The 24035-nt window shown below is 40.3% G+C and overlaps 1 protein-coding gene across 1 annotated transcript in view; it reads left to right on the plus strand.

Moving 5' to 3' along the window:
- Positions 1 to 24035, plus strand: part of col6a3 (collagen, type VI, alpha 3) — a 111635-nt gene that overhangs the window by 59414 nt on the left and 28186 nt on the right. Inside the window, exons 14-16 of the mRNA XM_059965962.1 lie at positions 875 to 1513; positions 12078 to 12710; positions 19176 to 19769. Of these exons, the coding sequence (XP_059821945.1) occupies positions 875 to 1513; positions 12078 to 12710; positions 19176 to 19769 (1866 nt within the window). The remainder of the gene's footprint in view (positions 1 to 874; positions 1514 to 12077; positions 12711 to 19175; positions 19770 to 24035) is intronic.

Raw genomic sequence — 24035 nt, forward strand, 5'->3', positions numbered from 1 at the left:
ATAAGGGTCATGATTGAGGAACATAAAATCATTATTGGCATAGATAGGGGTAGAATACAGGAATCTCTTCCCAGCACAAGAGATTCTGAGATGCAAAATCCAGAGCAACACACACAAAATGCCAGGGAACTCAGCAGGTCAGGCAGCATCTATGGAGGAAAATAAGCATTTGATATTTTGGGCTGAGACCTTTCAGCAGGACGAGAAAGGAAGGGGGAAGAAGCCTGAACATGAAGATGGAGGGAGGAGAAGGTGTACAAGATGGCAGGTGATAGGAGAAACCAGGTGAGGAGGAAGATGAACTTTTCTCCCCTTGACAGAGATGCTTAAACTAGATGGCTTGGATTTAGGGTAAAAGGGATCTGAGGAGACATCTTTTACCCAGAAGGTCGTGAGCCTCTGGAATACACTGCAGGAGAGGTTGATAGAATTAGAGTTGCTAACGACATTGAAGAGGTGTCTAGGTAAACATTTGAACCTCCTTTTCATTGAAAGTTATGTGGGTCAGGTGCTGGAAGATGAAATTACTACAGGTGGGGTGCCCACTGGTTGCTGTGGTCAATTTGAACAAATAGCATGCTCTGATATTCTATCAGTCTATCCCTTACCAAATGGATGAATGTGAAGTTCATTTCTACAGCAGTCTACCATTTAGAATATGTATTACAAAGCTGTTATATGTTATAAAATGTATAACAGTATATCTGAGTACAGACAGGCCCTTTGACTCTGTGTGAATGTGACAACCATGATACCAATCTAATTAACCCCATACATGTCTACTTGGTCCATATTCCTCCATTCTCTGCCTGTTTGTATGTCTGCTTTAATGCTTCTTCAGCATTGCTATTAAACAACACAATATTTCTTCCAGTTGCTCCCCCAGATGCAAGCAAGAGAGATATTGTATTCCTTATCGATGGATCAAATAATATTGGGAACACAAATACTATGTATGTTCGTGATTTTCTCACTAGTATCATAGAAAATCTTGACATTGGAAGAAACAGAATTCAAATAGGTTTGGTGCAGTACAGTAACTTTGCAGAGACTGAGTTCTACTTGAATACATATTCTTCAGAAGATGAACTTCTGTCTCATGTGAAAGGACTGAATCTAAATGGTGGAACTTCTCTCAATACTGGTGCCGCGGTAGACTATGTGCTCCAATACCACTTCACCCAATCTGCAGGGAGTAGGAAAGAGGAAGGAGTTCCTCAGATCTTAGTGCTGATCACTGGTGGGAGGTCTACAGGTTATGCCAGGCAGCTGGAAGGTGCATTGAAGAGAGCTGCTGTGTTGACCTTTGCTATAGCAGCCAAAGACACTGATCCATTACAGCTCCAGGAAATGGCAATCGACCCAGGTCTGATCTTCAGGGTGCAGGAACTCAGCTCACTGCCAGATGTACAGGAACAACTAATGCTATCATTATCAACGCTGACTGCTCCGAGAGTAGTTCACAAACAGCCAGCAGTAATTACCGAAGGACCCATAGGCACAGTTACTGAAGGTACATAAATTTTGTGTGTTTGGTCTTCATCAATCCTGATTCCTGCTCATCAAGCTAGTCATTGGAATAGTTATGTCAGTCATGTAAAAGAAGGTTTAAAAATCAGTCATCTATATCCTTCCTGCTAAACTACAGCTTAATTCGACATTTGGCAATCTATTTTTCAAATCTGTCCATTAGCTACCCCTTCCAATCTCCCACTAACCTAAGAGATAATAGTGCTTTTCCAAATCTGGCCTTATTAAGTGTCTTTGAATTTAATCACAAAGCAATTGGAAATCTGAAGTATGCAAATTACTTCCAAATCCTTTTAGCTTTTCTTTCCTCAATTAAGATGCACATCAGCTCTTTGACACAAGTAGGCTTTGTGCATAGGCCACACCAGGTGTAAAGTTGAATTAGTTTCCCTAACCTTTAAAATAAATTTGTGGAAGCAAACAAACAGTATTGAATGTTATTGTTTTCTCAGCCCCTGAGACAACTATACTTCTAACCCTGCAGCTAAATATTAATTGAAAGGGATGTCATCAATTAACCTGGCATACTCAGGATATTTATGAAGCTAGACCATAAAACACGAGTAGAAATTGACTCATCGAGACTGCTCCACCATTTGATTGAGCTGAATGATCACCCCTCTCAATCCCATTCTCCTGCCTTTTATCTTCAATCTTTGAGATCCAATGATTTAACCTCCACAGCTGTTCATGCCAGTGAATTCCACAGATTCACTACCCTCTGCCTAAAGGAATTCCTCTTCATCTATGTTCTAAAGAAATGTCCTTGTATTCTAAGGCTCTACGCTCTGGTGCTAGACTATCCCACTTTTGAAAACATCCTCTCAATGTCTATTCTATCTGTGTTTTTCAATATTTGATTGGTTTCAATGAGATTCCCCCTCATTCTTCTAAACCTTACTGAGTACAGGCCCAGAGCAACCAAAGGCTCCTCGTACATTAACCCTTTCATATCCAGGATCATTCATGTGAACCTCCTCTGGACCTTCTCCAATGGCAGCTCACCCTTTGTTAGCTAAGAGGCAAAAAACTGCTCACAGTACTCCAACTGCGGTCTGATCAATGCCTTTTAAAGCCTTTACATTAGATGCTTTTTTCTGTAATTCAAATTTTTGTTATTATTTATTCTTATTTTACAGAGCATCACAGCATATGATAGAGCAGATACAGTACAGCATACTTACACGGCCATCCCATGACAGGAAAACGTATAAAACTAAGAAACAGAAAAAAACTTCTAATTTAAGTTTAAATTAACATACAACCAAAATTGATCCCACACGTCTTGCACTTTTCCCTCACTGTTAATTCTTCCCAACATGTGTTTATATGATGAAATCTTAACTGTTTCCTCAGTCCATTCCCTCACAGTGGGACATCTGGGTCTTTTCCAGTTTTGCAGTATAATTCTTGCAGCTGTGATGAGACCCGCCTTTAAAATAGTAAATATGTCATTGTTTACATTAGGTATCATTGTCCTATCACCCACGAGACAAAGCCGTGGGCAGTATAGGACCCAACCAATTCCCCAACAAATCAGGAACTTTACACCCAAATGGATGAACCATGGAACACTCCCAAATCATGTGAAAATATGTGCCCACCTCATTTTTACATTTCCAGCATAAATTATTATCAACAATCCCCATTTTGTAGAGTCTAGCTGGTGTCCAATAATATCTGTGTACTATCTTATACTGAATGAATTTCCCTCTTGCTTCCCTAACATGTCTACCCACATTTGATAAAATATTTGACCACTCATTATCTTCAATATTGCTTCCAAGATCCTTCTGCCATACTGTTTTGAGATTGTTACACGGTTCATCCACAGAGTGCTTGAACATGTTATAAAACACTGATGCTTCATGAATATCCTGTGGTAATGTAAAGTATTCAGTTAAAGGGTTACGTTAGATACTTGATTTTATATTCTAGTCCTCTCAAAATGAATGCTAACATTGCATTACCTTCCTCACCACTGACTCAACCTGTAGGTTAACGTAAGGGAATCCTCCACAATGATTCTAAATCTCTTTTTATGTACATCTGAATTCTAAATTTGTTCCCCATTTTGAAAATAGTCTCAGCTTTTATTCCTTCTACCAAAGTGCATGAACATGCACTTCCCTATATTGTATTCTATCAGCTACTTCTTTGTCTATTCTCCTAATCTGTTCAAGTCCTTCAACATACTCCGTCTTCCTTAACAGTGTCTGCTCCTCCACTTATGTTTGTATCATCCAAAAATTTGGCCACAAAGCCATCAATTCCATCATCCAAATCATTGGCATATAACATGAAAAGAAATGGTATCAAAACTGACCCCTGCAGAACTCCACTAGTCAACCAGCAGCCTACCAGAAAAAGCCACATTTATTCCCACTCTGCCTCCTGCCAGTCAGCCAATCTTCTATCCATGTTAGTATCTTTTCTGTAACACCATGGACTCTTACCTTGATTAGTAGCCTATTGTGTAGCACATTGTCAAAGACCTTCTGAAAATCCAGTTGATATTCTGGAATATTGGCCATTACTCCTATATTTTTCAAATAGACCTAGCTCATTTTGCAGTTTTAGATAACTTTTGTTAGTGTCTGCCATACCATCAATTTTGGTGACCTTTGCAAGTTTCTTTGTTACTTCTATGCTTGCTCTGTCTGATTTCTTCCACCAAGCCCGCACTTGGCTAGCTTACCATGGATCCTGTGTAATCTAATCTTCCAGAACATTTTACACAAGATACCTTGGCAAAGATGTTGCTAACATTTTCTAACTTGTCCTCATTAATCCTCTTAGCTACATCTTCAAAATACTCAGTCAATACTTGGTCAATTTTGTGAGATGCAATTTCCTACATACGAAGCAATGCTGACTATCCTTTACCAACTTTTGCATTTCCAAACGCTGCTCAATCCTGTCTCTCAGAATACCCTCAAGTAACTTCCACTGCTGACCTTTAGGCTACTCGCCAGTACTTCCCTGCATTATCCTCACAATTATTCTTAAATATTGGCCTAAATTAGCCACCACCCGGCGTTCCAAAAGCTAATCTAAAGTTCACAATATCTCTTCCAGAGCCCCTAAATTTCTTCTCTGTCTTATCACAATGCCTTGGGATTTCCTAGTCAGAATCTAGAGATTCAGGCATCTTTATACATTTTAGTATCACCAGCAGCAAATCTTCTATGAAGCAGATCTGTTTCTCTTCCCTAGCTTTGATAACCATCTTCACAATGATAACAGACAATAAATACTCAATTAAGACCTCATCCATCTCACATAGATGACAACACTGACCCTTAAAGGAATCTATTCTTATGCAGTTACTGCTTTGCTCTTTATAGACTTCTCTTAAGATTCTCCTTTACCTGATCTGTCAAAGATAGCTCATCTAATCTTTTTGCCCTTTAGATTTCCATCTTAAGTATACTCAGACATCACTTATACTCTTTAAGTGATTTGCTTGATCCCAGCTGCCTGTGCTTGACAGATGCTTTCTTTCTTCAGAGCTTCAATATTCTTTGTTAACCAGATCAATCCTGGCTGCCTTGCCCTTCATTCCAGCGGGAACATGCATGCACTGTTCTACCCTTGTTTCATTTTTAAGAGCCATCCTTTACCTGCACTCGGTCTCTCCCAAATAACCTTTTCAAATTCCTGCCTAACATCATCCAAATTAGATATGTACAAAGTTGGACTTTAAGTTGTAGACCAATCCCCCCATAATTATTTAAAAGCTAATAGAATTATGGTCACTGATTCCAAAGTGTTCCTCCAATGACAGCTCAACCACTTTCTCAGCCTCATTTCCTCATAAGACATTGAATTTTGCTGGCGTTGAATAATGCTATCTACATATTGCTTGAGAAAACATTCCTGGGCACACTTAACAAATGTTGCCCCATCCAATCTCTTAGCCCCATGGCAGTCCCAGTCAATATTAGGGAACCTACAACTACAATTACTATCCTATTATTCCTACAGCTATCTTCAGTCTCTCTACATATTTTCTCCTCCCTTAGTTGCTGACTATTGTAGGGGCAGGGTGGCTTTGTGCAGTCCAATCCTTTCAAAGTGATTATCTCCTTTTTATTTCTAAGTTCTACCCATAAAGTCTCATTGGATATTCTTTCAGGAATATCCTCTTTATGACATTCTCCCTAATCAAAAACATATCTCCTGGTCCTCTCTTCCCTTCACCTCTATTATGCCTGTTGCCTTCATATCTCAGAACATTGAGCAACCTGTCCTGCACACTCATCAACTATATTTCTATAACAGCTAACTATCCAAGTCCCACATGCCTTTTATCTGTCTTGCTGTAAGGCTTTGTATAAAATATATGCAGTTTTGTCTTCCTTGCTCTGTCCTATCTCTGCCTGTCCTGTCTATTGTCAGGCTTCCTTCAACTTCTTTCCTTGCTTCAACTTTCTCACCTGCCACACAGCTCATTTGGGTCTCGCCAATATCCACCCCAACCACTGCCCTGTTGTCTGACAAGTTTAAACCTTCCCAATTAAGAAGTGCATCCAGCTGCAGCTTCTAAACACGTGTTAAGGAGTTGGAGCTGGAATTGGATGAACTCCAGATCATTTGAGAGACTGAGAGGGTGATAGACAGGACATATAGAAGTACAGTAACCACACCCAAGGTGCAGGACATAGGAAACTGGGTGACATTCAGGAGGGTGAAAGAGATTAAACAGTCATTGCAGAGTACCTGTGTGACCAACTCCCTCAACAACTTTGGATATTTTGAGGTGGGGGAATGACCTATCAGAGGAAAGTCTTAGCAGTCAGGTCTGTTGCAATGAGTTTGGCTCTGTGGCTCAGAAGGGAAGGGGAAAGAGGAGGTGAGTGATGGTGATAGGCGAATCATTAGTTGGGGGAATAGAAGTGTGGTTCTGTGGATGAAAATGAGATTCTCATATGGTATGTTGCCTCCCAGGTGCCAGGGTTTGGGACATTTTGGATTCTTAAGTGGACATGCGAACAGCCGGAAGCCATGGTCATACAGGTACCAATGATATAGGAAGGAAGGAAGACGAGGTTCTGAAAAATGAAATCAGGGAGTTAGGTGCTAAGTTAAAGGACAGGACCTCCAGAGTTTCGACCTTGGGACTGCTACCTACACCACATGCTGGTGAGGCCAGAAAAAGGAAGATCAAATAGTTTAACACATGGTTAAGGAGTAGGTGTGGGAGGGAGGGATTCAGATTTTTGGATCATTGTGTTCTCTTCCAGGGAAGGTGGGTCCTGTACAGAAGAGATGGTTTGCACCTAAACTGGAGGGAGACTGATATCCAAGTAGGAAGCTTTGCTAGTACTAAAGGAACTAGATAGGATAAGCGTTTGTCAAATGTGCTCAGGACAGTTTCCATAAGCAGTACATAGAAGTCCCAATGAGAGAGAGAGAGAGAGTAGCTTTATAGGTAAGATGAAAAAGGGCTGCATAGCAGGTACAGGCAGGAACAAATGAGGCAATTGAGGAGCATAGAAAATGCAAGAGAACACTTAAGAAAGTAATCAGGAAGGCTAAAAGAAGGCATGAGGTTACTCTAGTAGACAAGGTGAAGAAGAATCTTAAGGGCTTCTTCAGATCTGTTAAGAAAAAAAGGATTGCAAGGGACAAAATTTGTCCTCTGGAAGATCAGAATGGTAATCACCACATGGAGCAAAAAGAGATGGGGAGATTTTACATGGATTTTTTGCATGTATTTACAGATACAGAGTCTAAATGATGCAGCAGCGAGGGCATGGACCCTATACAGATTACAGGGGAGAAGGGGTTTGCTGTCTTTTGGCAAATTAGGGAAGACAAATCCCCACGTCCTGACAAAATGTTCTCTCAGACCCTGCGGGAGCCAAGTGCAGAAACCGCCAGGCCACTAGCAGAGATATTTAAATCATCCTTAGCAACAGAAGACGTGCCAGAGAAATGAAGAATAATTAATGTTGTTTTGCTGTTTAAGAAGCCTCTAGGAATAAATCAGGAAATTATAGGCTGGTGAGGCTGACATCAGTAGTGGGAAAATTATTGGAAGGCATTCTCAGGGACCAGATATATGAGTAGTTTGATTGAAATGGACTGATTAGGGATAGTCAACATGGTTTTGCGCATGGTAGGTCAAGTCTAACCAATCTTATAGTTATAGGAAGTTACCAGGAAAGGTGATGAAGGCAAGGCAGTGGATGCTGTCTACGGAGTCTTCAGCAAGACACTTTCCAAGTTCTCACATGGTAGGTTAATCAAGAAGGTTTAGTCACTTGGCATTCAAGATGAGGTAGTAAATTGGCTTTGCAGAAAAAGACAGAGTGGTAATAGATGTTTGCTTCTCTGATTGGAGGCCTGTAACCAGTGGAGAGCTGCAGGGATCAGTGCTGGGCCATTTATTGTTTATCATCTATATCAACGATCAGGATAATAATGTGGTCAACTGGATCAGCAAATTTGGGGATGATAGTAAGATTGAGGGTGTCGTGTGACAGTTTCGTTAACTATCAAAGCTTGCAGTGGAGTCTAGACCAGCTGGAAAGATGGGCTGAAGAATGCCCATTGAAAGTAGCTTTATAGAGTTATAAAGAAAGTTTTGGCATGTTGGCCTTCATAGATCAAAGTACTGAGTACAGGAATTAGAATGTTATGTTGAAGTTGGTGATGTTGGTGAGTCCTAATTTGGAATATTGTGTGCAGTTTTGGCCACCTACCTAAAGGACAGATATAAATATGATTGAAAGAGTACAGAGAAAATTTACAAGGATGCTGTCAAGACTGGAGGACCTGAGTTATAAGGAAAGTTTGAATATGTTTGGACTTTATTCCTGAAAATGTAGACGATTGAAAGCCAATTTGATAGAGGTATAGAAAATTAGTAGGGTTATACAAATTACAACAGGAGATAGAAAATGCATGCCGAAAGGGCAATGTTACAATAGTCATGGAGAACATGGGAAAATCAGGTTGGTGCTGGATTATAGGAGGAATAATTTCTTGAGTGTCTACAAGATGACTTTTTAAGAACTGATCATGGTTGAGCCCAGTACAGGATCAGCTATTCTGGACTGGGTGTTGTGCAATGAGCCATAACTGATCAAAGAGCTTTTGGTTAAAGAATCTTTAGGGGCAAGTGATTAAATTCACACAGAAGTCTAAGAAAGAGTCGCTAAAGTCAGATGTCTTGGTATTACAGTGGACTAATGGGAATTACAGAAGCGTGAGAAAGGAGTTGGCCAGAATTAATTCGAGAAGTACACTGGTGGGGTTGACAGCAGAGCAGCAATGGCCGGAATTGCTGGAAGTAATTCGGAAGGCACAGAGACATCTCAAAGAGGAAGAAATTTTCTAAAGGCAAGATGAATGATACCACTGTGGCTAACTAAAAAGTCAAAGCCAACATAAAAGGCAAAGAGAGGGCATATAATAGAGCAGACATTAGTGGGAAGTTAGAGGATGGGGAAATTTTAAAAACCAACAGAAGTTGACTAAATAGTCATTAAGAAGGTAAAGATGGAATATGAAGTAAGCTAGCCAATAATATTAAAAGAAGCTACCAGAAGTTTCTTCAAATATAAAAAGTGTAAAAGAGAGACAAAAATGGATATTGGACTGCTGGAAAATGATGTTAAAGAGGTAGTAATGAGGGACAATGAAATGATGGACAAACTGAATAAGTATTTTACATTACTCTTTAATGTGGAAGATACTAGAAGTATGGTGGAAATTCCAAGTGTCAGGGGGCATGAAGTGTGTGAAGTTACCATAACTAGAGAGAAGTTTCTTGGGAAACTGAAAGGTCTGAAAGTACATAAATCACCTAGACCAGAAGGTGTACACCCCAGAGGTCTGGAAGGTGGCTGAAGAGATTGTGGAGGCATTAGTAATGATCCTTCAAGAATCACTAGTTCCTGGAAGGGTTCCAGAAGCCTGGAAAATTGCAAATGTCACTCCATTCTTCAATAAGGGAGAGAGGCAGAAGAAAGGAAACTTTTGGCCAGTTAATCTGACATCACTGGTTGTGAAAATGTTGCAGTCAATAATTAAGGATGAGCTCTCAGGGTACTTGGAGGCACATGATAGAATAAGCCACAGTCAGAATGGTTTCCTCAAGAGAAAATCTTGCCTGACAAATATGTTGGAATTCTTTGATGAAGTAATAAGTAGGATAGACAAATGAGATTTGGTTGATATTGTGTACTTAGATTTTCAGAAGCCCTTTGATAAGGTGCCATACATGAGGCTGCTTAACAAGCCACAATCCCATGGTATTACGGGGATTAAAGTGAATAAACTAAGCCTTTTTTGGCTGGCTGCCGGTGACTAGTGGTATTCCACAAAGGTCTGTGTTGAGTCCAATTCTTTTTATTTTATATGTCAATGATTAAGATGATGGAATTGATGCAGAGTTTGCAGACAATATGAAGACAGGTGGAGGGGTAGGTAGTTCTGAGGAAATAAAGAGGCTACAGAAGGACTCAGACAGATTAGTGGAATGGGAAAAGAAATGGCAGATGGAATACTATGTTGGGGAGTGTATGGTCATGCACTTTGGTAGAAGAAATGAATGTTGACTTTTTCTAAATGGAGAGAAAATGTGAAAAACTGAGGTGCAAAGGGACTTGGGAGTCCTTGTGCTGGATTTCCTAAAGGTTGATTTGTAGGTGAGTCTGTGGTGAGGATGGCAAATGCAATGTTAGCATTCATTTCAAGGGAAATAGAATATAAAAGCAAGGATGTGATGTTAAGACTTTATAAAGCACTGGAGAGAACACACTTGAAGTATTGTGTGCAAGTGTGGACCCCTTATCTGAGAAAGGATGTGCTGAAACTGGAGACAGTTGAAAGCTGTTTTGGGAAAACGATTCCAGGATTGATTGACTTGTTATATGAAGAACATTTGATGGCTCTGGGCCTGAATTCAATAGACTTCAGAAGAACGGGGGATTGACCTCATTGAAACCTATGGAATGGTGAAAGGCCTTGATAGAATGGATGTGGAGAGGATGATTCCTATGGTTGGAGAGTCTAAGCCCAGAGGGCACAGCCTCAGAATAGAGGAGTGTCCTTTTTGAATGGAGATGAGGAGGAGGTTCTTTAGCCAGACTGTGGTGAATCTGTGGAATTATTTGCCACAGGCAGTTGTGGAGGCCAAGTCTTAATGTATATTTAAGACAGAGGTTGATAAGTTCTTGACTGGTCAGAGCAGGAAGGGATATGGGGAGAAGGCAAGAGATTGAGTCTGAGAAGAAAATTGCATCAGCCATAATGGAATGCTGGAGCAGACTCAATGGGCCAACTGGCCTAATTCTGCTCCAATGTCTTATGGTCTTATGGTATAGATAGGTTAAATACAAGCAGGCTTTTTCTGCTGAGGTTGGGTGAGACTACAACTAGAGGTTATGGGTTAAGGGTGAAAGCAAAGATGTTTGAGGGGAACATGAGGGGAACCTTCTTCACTCAGTGTATGAAATGAGCTGCCAGTGCAAGTGATGGAAGCAAGTTCGTTTTTAATATTTATGAGAAGTTCAGGTAGGTGTATTGATGTATTGGTGCATGTGGAGGGCTAGGGTCTGGGTGCAGGCTGATTTGAACTAGGCAACTTAAATGCTTTGGCACAGACTAGATGGGCCAAAGGGCCTGTTTCTGCGCTGTTGATTGCTGTGACTTTATGACTGTAAAAGATTCTAATGTATCTCCCTGTCAGGTCCAGTGCAGGTGCAAATCATCACTCCTTTCGGGTCACCTTTCCTTCGGAAGAGATACCAATGATACAAGAACTTGAGTCCCTCATTCCTGCACTAGTTCTTCAGCCATAGATTTGTCCTTTCCTCCTATTCATAGCCTCACCAACACAGCACCAGGACCAATGCCGATATTACAATCTTCAGGTCTTATTTTTGAACCTTCTACCTTACTCACTATATTCATTCTACATGCCTACACTGCTTTTTTTTTTAACCAATGCTCATACAACCTCTGGTTGCTCACCTTTCCCCTTGAAAATGTCCCATAACATCTAGAACTGCATTACAAGTTACTGTAATATGAATATCCATCCTAAAATTGTGCTGATGTATTTGCTTTTATTTTCCATATGAATTCTACAAGGACAAATCTTAGTCCATATCTCAGATTTTTTGGATAGTGGTTTGTAAATCATCTCAGGGGAAAATTTTCGTAAGCTGAATGTCCATTACACCAGGGTTGCCTGTATTTTTACTGTCTCTACTGTTAACTGTTATGTTTCAAGATTACAAAGGGGTATTTAGGTGATGCCCTTTATAGTTTACATGTACTGTAATAAACAATTCATTAGCCATTTCCAGTAATCAATAAGCACCAAATAATCATATGTTGTCATCGTGTAACTGCCAAATCTCAACCAACATCTTGTGACATCCTTCAACATGGAAGCTAGAACTTTCCCTTTAATTTCACTTCTCTTGCCTGCTCTAATCTTTGCAAAGGCTTTTAAAATGTTTGATTCCCCAACATTTCAATTATCATTCTATATCCTAGAGTATTTTTCATATGTATTCTTTTTCTAGGTCCATCTGCACCAGACAGCAAGAGAGACATTATATTTCTCATTGATGAATCTGATTATGTTGGGAATTCAAATCTACAGCCTATCCGTGACTTCATCTCCACAATAATTGAGAACCTTGATATTGGAAGTGACAGAGTGCGAGTTGGTTTGGTGTTATATAGCGACACTGAGGAGACAGAGTTTTATCTAAACACCTATTTGAGAAAGAATGAAATTCTGGATTTCTTAAGAATGCTCAGATTTAAAGGTGGTAGGAGACTTGCAACCGGGAAGGCGTTGGACTTTGTCCTCAGCACTCACTTTGTCAGATCAGTAGGGAGCAGAAGAGAAGAAGGTGTTCCCCAGTTCTTGGTGCTCATCACTGGAGGAAGGTCTGGAGATGATATCAGAAAAGCTGCAGATACACTGAAGCAGAGCGCTGTAGTAACCCTTGCTGTTGGATCTGGGTTTGCAGATCCTGTTCAACTGAAGCAGATAGCCTTTAATCCCAACCTGGCCTTCCATGTGAGGGACTTTTATTCTCTGCCAGACATACAGCAACAGGTAATGATGTCATTACAAAGACCACATACTCTAGAAATAATTACTGAAGAACCAACAGTACATGTCGAAGAACCTGACAGTACAGAAGGTAACTGAATTATATTTACATTTTTCTCCAAGACTATCAATCATGTTATTGAAATAATTTCAGAAGAAATATTGTTAATGTTTATCATTTAAACCCAAAAATTAATTCTCTGCTTTCCATGAAATGAATTATTGATATACTTTTATTTGCCTTAATAGATTCTTTATTGGTTAGGTGAATAGTAATAGGTGATCTTTGTGAGTTAAAGGCTTATAAAGACCTAGATTTTAGTGAGTAGCTTGGGTTACAGGAGGCTGTGAAGTAGAATAAGAATTGCTGTTTTAAATTTAGTTTATCTCACTTTGTTATGTTTGTTAGGTCAGCTGTGGAAATCTATGGAAATCTTCTGAAACACAGGGCTTATTATTTTCTAATTAGCAGGGTGGGTCAGAAACCTCAAGACATATCCTTGAGGACAGTCAGACTCCTTTAATTCATTTATTTCATGTGTGTCACTGGAAAGTCACTGTTTGTTGCCCATCGCTAATCTGCCATGAGAAGATAATAGTGAGATACCTTCTCAAACGTCAGCAATCACCTGGTGAAGATACTGTGCTTTCATGGTGCTTTTAGAAAGGGTGCTTTGGGATTTCAACCAGCAATGATGAAGGAACAGTAATATATTTCAAGTCAGGAGTGTGCTCATCTTGGAGGGTCCTTGGGTCTTCTGCATTGTCAGTTTAGATGATGGATTAGCTTTTTTAACTAGTTTTGTTAATTAGATTTGGCAAAATACTGGAAAGCCACAAGGATAGAGGAAGTGAAAGCTAAGGGGAGAACTTGGTGTCATTCAAGTAAGCTGCTTTGTTCTGCGTCACATTGAACATTTTAAGATTTGTTCAAGTTGCATTCATCCATATGAAAGAGAATATTTCAACCTCCTAACAAAATCAAATCCTTTTTCACTTATCTTACAGGAAACCACCATAGAACAGTAGATTTTCTAATTTTCTATCCTAGTCTCTGATTTTCTATCCTGTTTATGTCTCTCATAATTTTATCAAATTCAATAAGGTCAACTCTCAGCCTCTGATGGTCTAGAGAAAACAATCAAGCTTGTCCAATCACTTCTTATTGATCATTTTCTCTGTTCCAGCCAATATCCTGGTGAAACTCTTATACTCCCTCTCCAAAGCCTTCACACCCTTCCTGTGGTTTAGCCAGAGCTGCATATAGCTCCAAATGTGACCTAGTCTACATTCTGTACAGCTGCACCATGACTTCCCAACTCTATTAAACTGAATGATGAGGGCAAGTATGCTGTATACCTTCTTAGCCACCCAATCCACTTCTGTTGCCATTTTCCTGGAACTATAGAAATGTACCGCAACCTCCCTCGGTACATCAATGGTCCTAAGAACCCTGATGCTTATTGTATATTTTCCTCTTACATTTGAACTTTCAAAGTGCGACACCCTTACCGTTCAAATTAAATGCCACTGTCATTTCCCATCTTGTCTCTACCCTGTTCTATCCTTTGACAACTTTCCTCATCATCAACGACTCTGCTAATTTTGTCTGACCCCAAAACTTCTTCATCATTGTGCCTACATTTTCATTAAATATATGCCACAAGCAACAAATGTCCCAGTGCTGATGCTTGCTGAAAAACACTGGTCACAGCCCCCCCCCCCAGTAACAATAACACTCTCTACCACTACCTACTTCATTTCATGGCTAAACTAACTTCCTCTATGGATCACATGTACCTTAATCTTCTGGATTAATTTATTATGAGAGATCTTGTTAAATGCTTTACTCAAGCCCATTTATACAATATCCACTGTCAATCATCTTTTTCATTTCCTCAATAACTTAATCTAGTTTGTAAGACATGACCATCCTTGCACAGAGCCGTGCTGACCATCCCAATATATCCATGCCTTTTTCAAATGTATGTAAGTAGATCTTATCCCTAAAAATCTTTTTCAACAATTCCACCACCACTGATATAAGGGTCACTGGCCTATTACTCCTTGGTTTGTAAACAGAGGAACAACATTAGCCATGATACAATCCTTTGGGATCTTGCCTATTTTAAGACCCCAGTAATCTTATCTGTTGTGTCTCTCAGTAACTCAGGATAGATCCTATCAAGCTCTGAGAACATCCAGCTTAAAATCCTTCAGAAGAGCCTACAGCACCACCTTCTTGGTAACAATCAGCATACCTCTCCGTGACCTCACTATCCTCCATGTTTTTCTCCTTCATGAATACTGGTGCAAAGTACTTATTGAGTACCTTGTGCACTTACTCTGGCTCCAGGCATACATCCTCTCCCCCTTTATCCTTGAGTGACCTACCCTCTTGTTTCAGAAACATGGAAACATAGAAAACCTACAGCAGAATACAGGCCCTTTAGCCCACAAAGCTGTACTGAACATGTCCTTACCCAAGAAATTACCTAGGGTTACCCATAGCCTTCTATTTCTCTGAGCTCCATACCTGTCCAGGAGTCTCTTAAAAGATCCTATCGTATCCGCCTCCACCAACACCTCCGGCAGCCCATTCCACCCACTCACCACTCTCTGCATAAAAAACTTACCCCTGATATCTCCTCTGTACCTACTTCCAAGCACCTTAAAACTGTGCCCTCTCATGCTAGCCATTTCAGCCCTGAGAAAAAGCCTCTGACTATCCGCACAATCAATGCCTCTCATCATCTTAAACACCTCTATCAGGTCACCTCTCATCCTCTGTCGCTCCAAGGAAAGAAGGCTGAGTTCACTCCACCATTTCTAATGCATGCTCCCCAATCCAGGAAATGTCCTTGTAAATCTCCTCTGCACCCTTTCTGTGGTTTCCACATCCTTCCTGTAGTGAAGTGACCAGAATTGAGCACAGTACTCCAAGTGGGGTCTGACCAGGGTCCTATATAGCTGCAACATTACCCCTCATTTTAATTAATGTACATATAAAATGCCTCAGGATTCTCTTTATTACCACTTGCCATGGCCATTTCATGCCCCCTTCTCATTCCCTCTTTTTTTCCTGCTTTCTTTATATTCCTTGAGGGCCTTGTCAGATTTCTTAAACCTTACATACGTTTATTTTCTGGTTTGACTGAAATTGCAACATTTCTTTTGAGCAAAGGTTTGCAAACCTTGTCATCCTTCTACACAGGACAATATTTTTAATCTGAATTCTGACTGGCCAGCTTTTACTGCCACATATCAGATCTGGATTTAACCAGAAACAGCTGCCCTCACACAACTTTACCCACCTCCTGCCTAATACTGTTGTACAAGTTCAAGCTCAAAGTTCAAAGTAAATTCATTACCAAAATATATACTGCATATGTCACCCTGAGATTAATTTTCTTGTGGGCATTCACAGTAAATTCAAGAAGCAATATAGAATCAAAGAATGACTGCCCCAACCAATATGGTAAAGACACCAAATTGTGCAATTACGAAAAGGGAAAAAAAAACACTAATGATGTTGCTTTCCTACAGTAGTGCTCTGGGTAGGTTTGCTCAGTGGTAGAGAGAACGTTACCTGTGATGGACTGCTACTAGTCCACTGCTTCTTGTATCCATTACTTTTTGTAGGCTTTTCAATTCAAAGGCATTGGTGTTTCAGTACCAGGCCATGATGCAACTGCTCGATATACTCTCCACCGCACATCTATAGAAGTTTGTCAAAGATATAGACAAGATGCTGTATCTTTACAAACCTCTGCCAGAATACAGGCACTGCTGTGCTTTCTGGATAACGGCATTTACGCAGACTGGGGGATTGCTTTGCTGAGCACCAATGTGAATAAGTGAGATCTCCCAGTGACCACCCATTTTAATTCCACTTCCCATTCTCTTTCCAACATGCCAGTCTATGGCCTCCTCTACACTGCCATGATGAGGCCCACTCAGGTTGGAGGAAGAACACTTTATATTCCATCAGGGTAGCTACCAACCTGATGGTATGAACATCGATTCCTCGAGCTTCTGGCAAAGCGCCACCCACCCCCTTTCAGCATTACCCATTCCCATTTCCTGCTCTCACCTTATCTCCTTACTTGCCTATCACCTCCCTCTGGTGCTCCTCCTCTTTTTCTTTCTTCCAAGGCCTTCTGTCCTCTCCTTTCAGATTCCCATTTCTCTAGCCCTGTATCTCTTTCACTAATCAACTTCCCAGCTCTTTACTTCATCTCTCCCCCCTCCTGGTTTCACCCATCACCTTGCAGTTCTTCCTCCCCTTGCCTCACTTTCTTAATCTGACTCCTCATCTTTTTTTTCCGGTCTCAGCCGGTCCCTGACAAAGGGTCTCAGCCCGAAACCTCAACTGTTCTCTTTTCCATAGATGCTGCCTGGCCTGCTGACTTCCTCCAGCCTTTTGTGTATGTTGCTTGGATTTCCAACTTCTGTAGATTTTCTCTTGTTTGTGACTACCAAGTCATTCTGTTTTATGGATACAGACAGTCTTTCCTTCCTTGTTCTTCTTGTCTTCCATGCAGTTTTGCCCTGACTGACCTTATCATCTGCCTCCAATGTCATCCAGAAGCTCAGCTGATTTCCTCCTCTTTAAGTGTACCTTTGCCTCATCTCATCTGCTATCGAATCCGGCTTGATCCCGTTATACCTTCAGACTTGTTACACATTCCTTCCTTACTTGCTTTGTTACACCCTTGTTAAATGTGTGATTATCCAAAGAATTTCTTCCTTTCACCCTCCCTCTTAGTTTTTCCTGCTTTCTGATTGACCTGACATGTTATTTCACATGGATAAACCTGAGTCTTTCCTAGTTGAATTGTTTCCAAGTGCAGGCAATGAATGAAGTGGCATATTTGACAGCTACCAACTTAGGTTCCAATTACAGGAATAAAAAGGTTATGGGAATGGGAGCATTAGATGGCCGAGGTCACACTGCAATGGTCATGGTGGATATTCTTCCACGTGGGAACATTTAGTGGTTATATATTTCATGGTTGTGATAGAGACAAACGTGTATTCCTTGAGCAACCCTATGGAGCTATGAAAACCTCTGCAACATTCATGTACATTCTCAGTGGTTTAGCTACTTATCACCGCCCAGTCTGATGTCTGCTTCACCCTCTGAAAAGGCTGGTAATAAAGATGCAAGAATGGAGATATGATTAATAAATCTGCAGATGACACACAGGTACGCTGTGCTCTTGATGATGAGTTAAGTAGTCTTAGACAACAGAAGATAAATTTGCATTATCAATGGCAAATTAAATCCTAATAAGTGTGAGATAATGCATTTTGGGATTCTAATAAAGAAGGTCATATACCATAAAAGGTAGGGTTGTGTGGAGTATTTAGGAACAAAGGGACCCCGAGTTTGCAAGTCCAAAGATCCTTGAGGGAGACAGCACACAAAGACAGGATGAAAAAGAAAGCAAATAGGATGCTTTGCCTAAAGTAGAATGTAAGTTTGGCGAGGTGATGGTACAAATGAGTAAAACATTGATTAGGCATTGTGTACAGTTCTCATTGCAATGCCACAAGGAGGACAAGAATACATTGGAGAGGATGCAGAGGAAATTCACCATGCTGCTTGGGATGGAAATTTTTACATATGGGGAGAGCTGGTTTCATTTTTCTTGGAGCAGAGGAGCTTGAGTGAGATGTGATAAAGGTGTAGACAATTGTGAGAGGCATAGATAGGATTTGTAGTAAGACATTTTCTTCATAGCAGATATGTCAAAGACCAGAGAGAGATGTTTAGGTTTCAATTAAGGGGTTTTTAGGGGATCTGAAGAATTTTTCCACCCAGAGAATCATTGCAATATGCAATGCATTACCTTTGAAGGTGATGGAGGTGAGTATCTCAGAACACTTTAGTAGCATCTGGACAAGCATTTGAATTGCAAAGGCAATAATGGGCTATGGACCAAATGCTGGTAAATGGGACTGATATAGAGAGGGGTTTAATGATTGTTTCTGACAATGGCCAAAGGGCCTGTTTCTTTGTCCTATGACTGATTTTTAAGAAGTTGCTCTTTATTTCTTACTGCAATGGTTTTGTTTAAATATCTGAGGTGTTTTAATTGCTACAAGCATTTATGATACAACTTCTCCATCGTAAGCATAAACTCCACTTCTACCTTCTCTTAGATTCAACACTCCGCCTCTTTAATCTTTAAACTTTAATAAGTGCTTCAAGTGATTTCTTTATTTATTAGCGAAGAACAATTAACCATGCCCTAAATCTCACAACTTCATGAACACTAAATCCTCTTAGAAAACAATAAAATTAATAGAATTCTTTTCACACAAAAAGATGCTCTGTTGTGCTTTACAAAGACATTGTTAAATTTACGTTCTATTGTCTGGATTAGAAGACATTAATCGAGGTTGAGCTCAGCCAGGAAGAGTGTGCACATTTAAAATGATAAATATAGCAGCTTTAAAATTTCTCATTCGGTAGCTACAATGGCTGTAATGATATTTGATTACTTTGTACAAAATGTTTCAATTTTTAATTATGAATGTTAATTTTCAGCTTTTGCAGCTACAAAGAGAGATATTGTATTCCTAATTGATACCTCTCTTGGAATGGGGGGATCATTTATTCAGGTCCGTGAGTTTCTGATGAAACTAATGCAGGAACTTGATGTTGGACTAGAAAAGGATCAAGTAGCTGTGGTACAATACAATTCCAAGCCAATACTTGAATTTGGCCTTGACAGTCATTCCACAGCCGCACAACTCATGAATGCAATAAAAAGACTGCGACTGAAAAAGGGAAGGCTCCTCAACACAGGTGCAGCACTGGACTTTGTCACAAGGAACGTCTTCATCCTGGCTGCGGGCGGCAGAAGAGATGCTGGAGCTGCACAATTTCTGGTGCTCATCACTGCTGGGAAATCCAGTGACAACGTTGGGCCGGCATCAGAGGCAGTGAGACAGGCTGGCATTGTGGTCATTGCTATTGGAGCCAAGCTTGCAGACACATCGGAACTGCAGCAGATCACCTCCGACCCAGAATCTGTTTTCATATTGAATCACTTCCAGGAATTGCCAACTATTCAACAACAACTGCTGTCTAAAGCTCAGCCAATGCCTGTGATAGAGGAAACAATAATTACCAGTGAAGGTAAAAACTTTGTTAAGCGTTCTTTTTTATTTTAATTTAGTTGGTTTTATTAAAAGGAACTCAAACTGTAGGAGAGTGTTTATTGGATATGTAACCCTGATTCCAGATGCACTGTATTCTATCCAAAGTATTAACTTTACAACATTTTTAAATTATGGCCATTATAATCGAGACTACAGTAATTTTCTGCCAATGTGTGAGGACTGTTTGAGTAGAGAAGAATGACGGGTGTGGGAATCTCTTTGAAGCATATCAAACATTGAAAGGCTGAGATAGAGTGAATGTCAAGAGGACATTTTCAGCACTGAGGGAGTCTAGGACCAGAACACACAGCCTCATCTTTAGAGATAAGAAGGAATTTCTTTAGATAGAAGATGGTGAATATGTGGAGATTATCGCCACAGATGGCTGTGGAGGCCGAGTTATTGGGTATATTTAAATCAGATGTTGATAGGTTCTTGATTAATAATGCTGTCATAGTTACTGTGAGGAGGCAGGAGAATGGAGTTGAGAGGGATATTAAATTAGACATGACCAAATGGCAGAGAAGGCTCAATGGGGAGAATAGCCTAATTCAGCTCCCATCTCTTATAGTCTTATGATAAAGTCTATAGCTTATGACTGAGAGTCACAACTGAAATCAAATTGCTAATGCAAAGGCATATGACGTAATTTGTCAGCAGTTATCCACATTTTATCAGAAGCCTGAGTATTTGGGATTTTTTTTATTTATTAGATTAAGGTTTCAAGGTCAGCAGTTATAGCTCACCATTATGGTACTTAAAACATTTATTGTGAGAGACCACCCTTAAATGCTGCAACCCTTCTTATGAAGACAGTCACAAGGAGTTATTGGAGAAAGACCTCTGTTATTTAGACCTAACAATTGTGAATGAACAGTGATACATTTCCAGGTCAAAATGGTATGTGACTAATTGAGAAGAAGTTGGTTTCCTGTCAGCCTGTTGCTCTAATATGTAACGGTTACAGCTTTGGGAAGGGCTGTCAATGAAGCTTGTACAAGTTGCTGCAGGCTTCTCATTGGTGTCACAAACAGCAGTGGACTATAGGTATGGTTAGGTTGGAAGATGGAATACCAATCAAGCTGTTAACTTTGCCCTGGATTTTGTGTAATCCTGCATGATGTAGGAATTGCGTTCATCCACTTAAGTGGAGAATATTCCACAGCATGCCTGTTGTATGCTCAGTACAGAGAAGGGCATTGTAATCTCAGGAGGTGAGCTTCTTTCCTCAGAATATCCAGCTGGTTCTTTTAAATGTGGTATTTATGTGGCTGATCCAGTTCATTTCAGCTCAGTAGTGGTGACCCTCAGAACATTAGTGGTGGGGGGCACACTGATGTTAATGATATTAAAAGTCAAAGAGTATGGTTAGACCCTTGGAGACCATCATTGGATGTACTTTAATGGTGCAAAAGTTAAATGCCGCAATTAGACCAAATATTGTCGATATATTCCATTACTCAGGTATGGAAACTGAACATGATCATTCACCAGAGAAAAAAATTGCATCTTAAATGAAGGAGGGGTATCAATAAAGAAGAAGCTATGACACCAACCCTGGGGAACTATTCCACTGGTGTCTTGGGAGTACTAGTTCACAATTATCATAATCATCTTCCATTGTGTTGGACATGCTTTTTAATCAATGGAGTGAATTTCCCTCGATCCCCATTGACAAATGTTTTATAGATTCCTTGGTGCCATACTTAGTCAAACATTGCTATAATATCAAGAGCAATCATATTTATCACTAGATTCTGATCTTTTGATTTGGGTTGGACCAATGTTTTAATAATACTTCCTATGATCAAGCCTAATATGTCTCAGCATTATGTATCATTCAATGATTTTGCCTTCCCTCTTTCAATGTATTTTATATAAGCTTTACCTGTAAAACAAGCAAATGAATTCAAGCAACCTGCTGGAGGAACTTAGCAGGTTGAGCAGCATCTGTAGAGGGAAAGGAATTATCAATGTTCCAGGTCAAAACCCTGCATTAGTACTAAAAGTGGAGAGGGGAGATAGCCAGAATAAGGAAGGGGAGAGGGGCCACTGATGAATGGTCAGCTCTTTGTTGCTCCAAATCCCAGCATCTTGTGTCTCCAAGCAAATGAGTATACCACACTTACGTATACTCGTACTTTTGAACTAATACCATTAACTACCCTGTCCAACTTTCATTAAATTTCATGATTTTCCTGAACACTTTCTAATTTTTATTGATCAGCACTTGCACCACAAATATTTGTATATTTGAATGCAAATTATTATTCTAAAGAACTACCAGAATCAAAGATTCCCTGAGACAAGAAATTTCATGGTTACAGTTTCCAATTGTATTCCTAATTCCACCTTGGTTGAGCCTCCCTCTTAATATTCTAGTGTTATATCAAAATAATTCTTTCCTTAAAGATACAGAAGTCACTCAGACCAGAGGAACTTCACCCTAGGATTCTGAAAGAGGTAGTGTTAGAGAATGTGGAGCACGAGAAATGATCTTTCAAAAATCATTGGACTTTGGCATGGTGCCAGAGGACTGGAAAATTGCAAATGTCACTCCACTCTTTAAGGAGGAAGGTAGCAGAAAGGAATTCATAGACTAGTTAGCCTGACCTTGGTGGTTTGGAAGATGTTAAAGTTAATTGTTAAGGATGAGGTGATGGAGTACTTGGTGACACAGGACAAATTAGTACAAAGTCAACATGGTTTCCTTCAGGGAAAATCATGTCTGATGGACCTGTTGAAATTTTTTGAGGAGATTACAAGTAGGATAGATAAAGGCGATGTAGTAGATGTTGTATATTTGGACTTTCAGAAGGCCTTTGACAAGGTGCCACACATGAGGCTGCTTACCAAGTTATTACAGGAAAGTTACTGCCAAGTTTAAAGCATTGGCTGATTGGTAGGAGGCAGCTAGTGAGAATAAAATGATCCTTGTCTGGCTGGCTGCCAATGACTAGCAGAGGTTGGCGTTGGGATCGATTCTTTTTATGTTGTACATAAATGATTTAGATGATGGAATAGATGGCTTTGTTGCCAGGTTTGCAGATGATACAAAGACTGGTGGAGGAGCAGGTAATGTTGAGGAAACAGGAAGGATGCAGGATGTAGATTAGGAGAATAGGCAAGAAAGTGACAACAAAAATACAATGTTGGAAAATACATGGTCATGCACTTTGGTAGTAGAAATAAATGTGCGGACTATTTTCTAAGTGGGGAGAAAATCCAGGAATCTGAGATGCAGAGGGACTTGGAAGTCCTTGTGCAGAACATCCTAAAGGTTAACTTGCAGGTGGTGAGGAAGGCAAATGCCATGTTAGCATTCATTTCAAGAGGTCCAGAATACAAGAGCAAGGATGTATTGCTGAGGCTTTGTAAGGCACTGGTGAGGCCTCACCTTGAGTATTGTAAACAGTTTTGGGCCCCTCATCTTAGAAAAGGTATGCTGGCATTTGAAAGGCTCCAGAGGAGTTTCACAAGGACAATTCCAGGAATGAAAGTGTTATCATACGAGGAACGTTTGATGGCTCTGGGTCTGTACTCACTGGAATTCAGAAGGATGAGGAAGGGGATCTCACTGAAACCCTTCAAATGTTGAAAGGCCTAGACAGAGTAGATGTGGAATGGATGTTTCCCATGGTGGGAGGGTTTAGGACAAGGATGCATAGCCTCAGGAAAGAGGGGCTCCCTTTCAAAATAGAGGTGTGGAGAAATTTCTTTAGCCAGAGGGTGGTGAATTTGTGGAATTTGTTGCCACATGCGGCTGTGGAGGCCGGGTCATTGGGTGTATTTAAGGCAGAGATTGATAGGTTCTTGATTGGACATGGCATCAAAGGTTATGGGGAGAAGTCCGGGAACTGAGGTTGAGGAGGAGATAGAAGAAAAGGATCAGCCATGTTTGAATGGCGGAGCAGACTCGATGGGTCAGATAGCCAAATTCTGCCCCTATGTTTTATGATCATATATTCTTATTGGGCTAGAAACTTTGCAACTGAATAACCAGTGTAGGATTCTTCATAGAGTCATAGAATAATAGTGTGGCATTTAACGTTTGCACCATTAAAGTATAGCCAATGATAGTCTCCAAGAGTCAAACAATAGGTTCTTGATTAGCCAGGGCATCAAAGTGTATGGGGAGAAGGCAGGGGAGTGGGATGACTGGAAGATTTGGATCAGCCCATGATTGAATAGCAGAACAGGCTCGATAGCCTGAATGGCCTACATCTCCTCCTATATCTTATGG

Source organism: Hypanus sabinus, chromosome 4 (genome assembly GCF_030144855.1).
Source record: "Hypanus sabinus isolate sHypSab1 chromosome 4, sHypSab1.hap1, whole genome shotgun sequence".
Classification (NCBI taxonomy): Eukaryota; Metazoa; Chordata; class Chondrichthyes; order Myliobatiformes; family Dasyatidae; genus Hypanus; species Hypanus sabinus.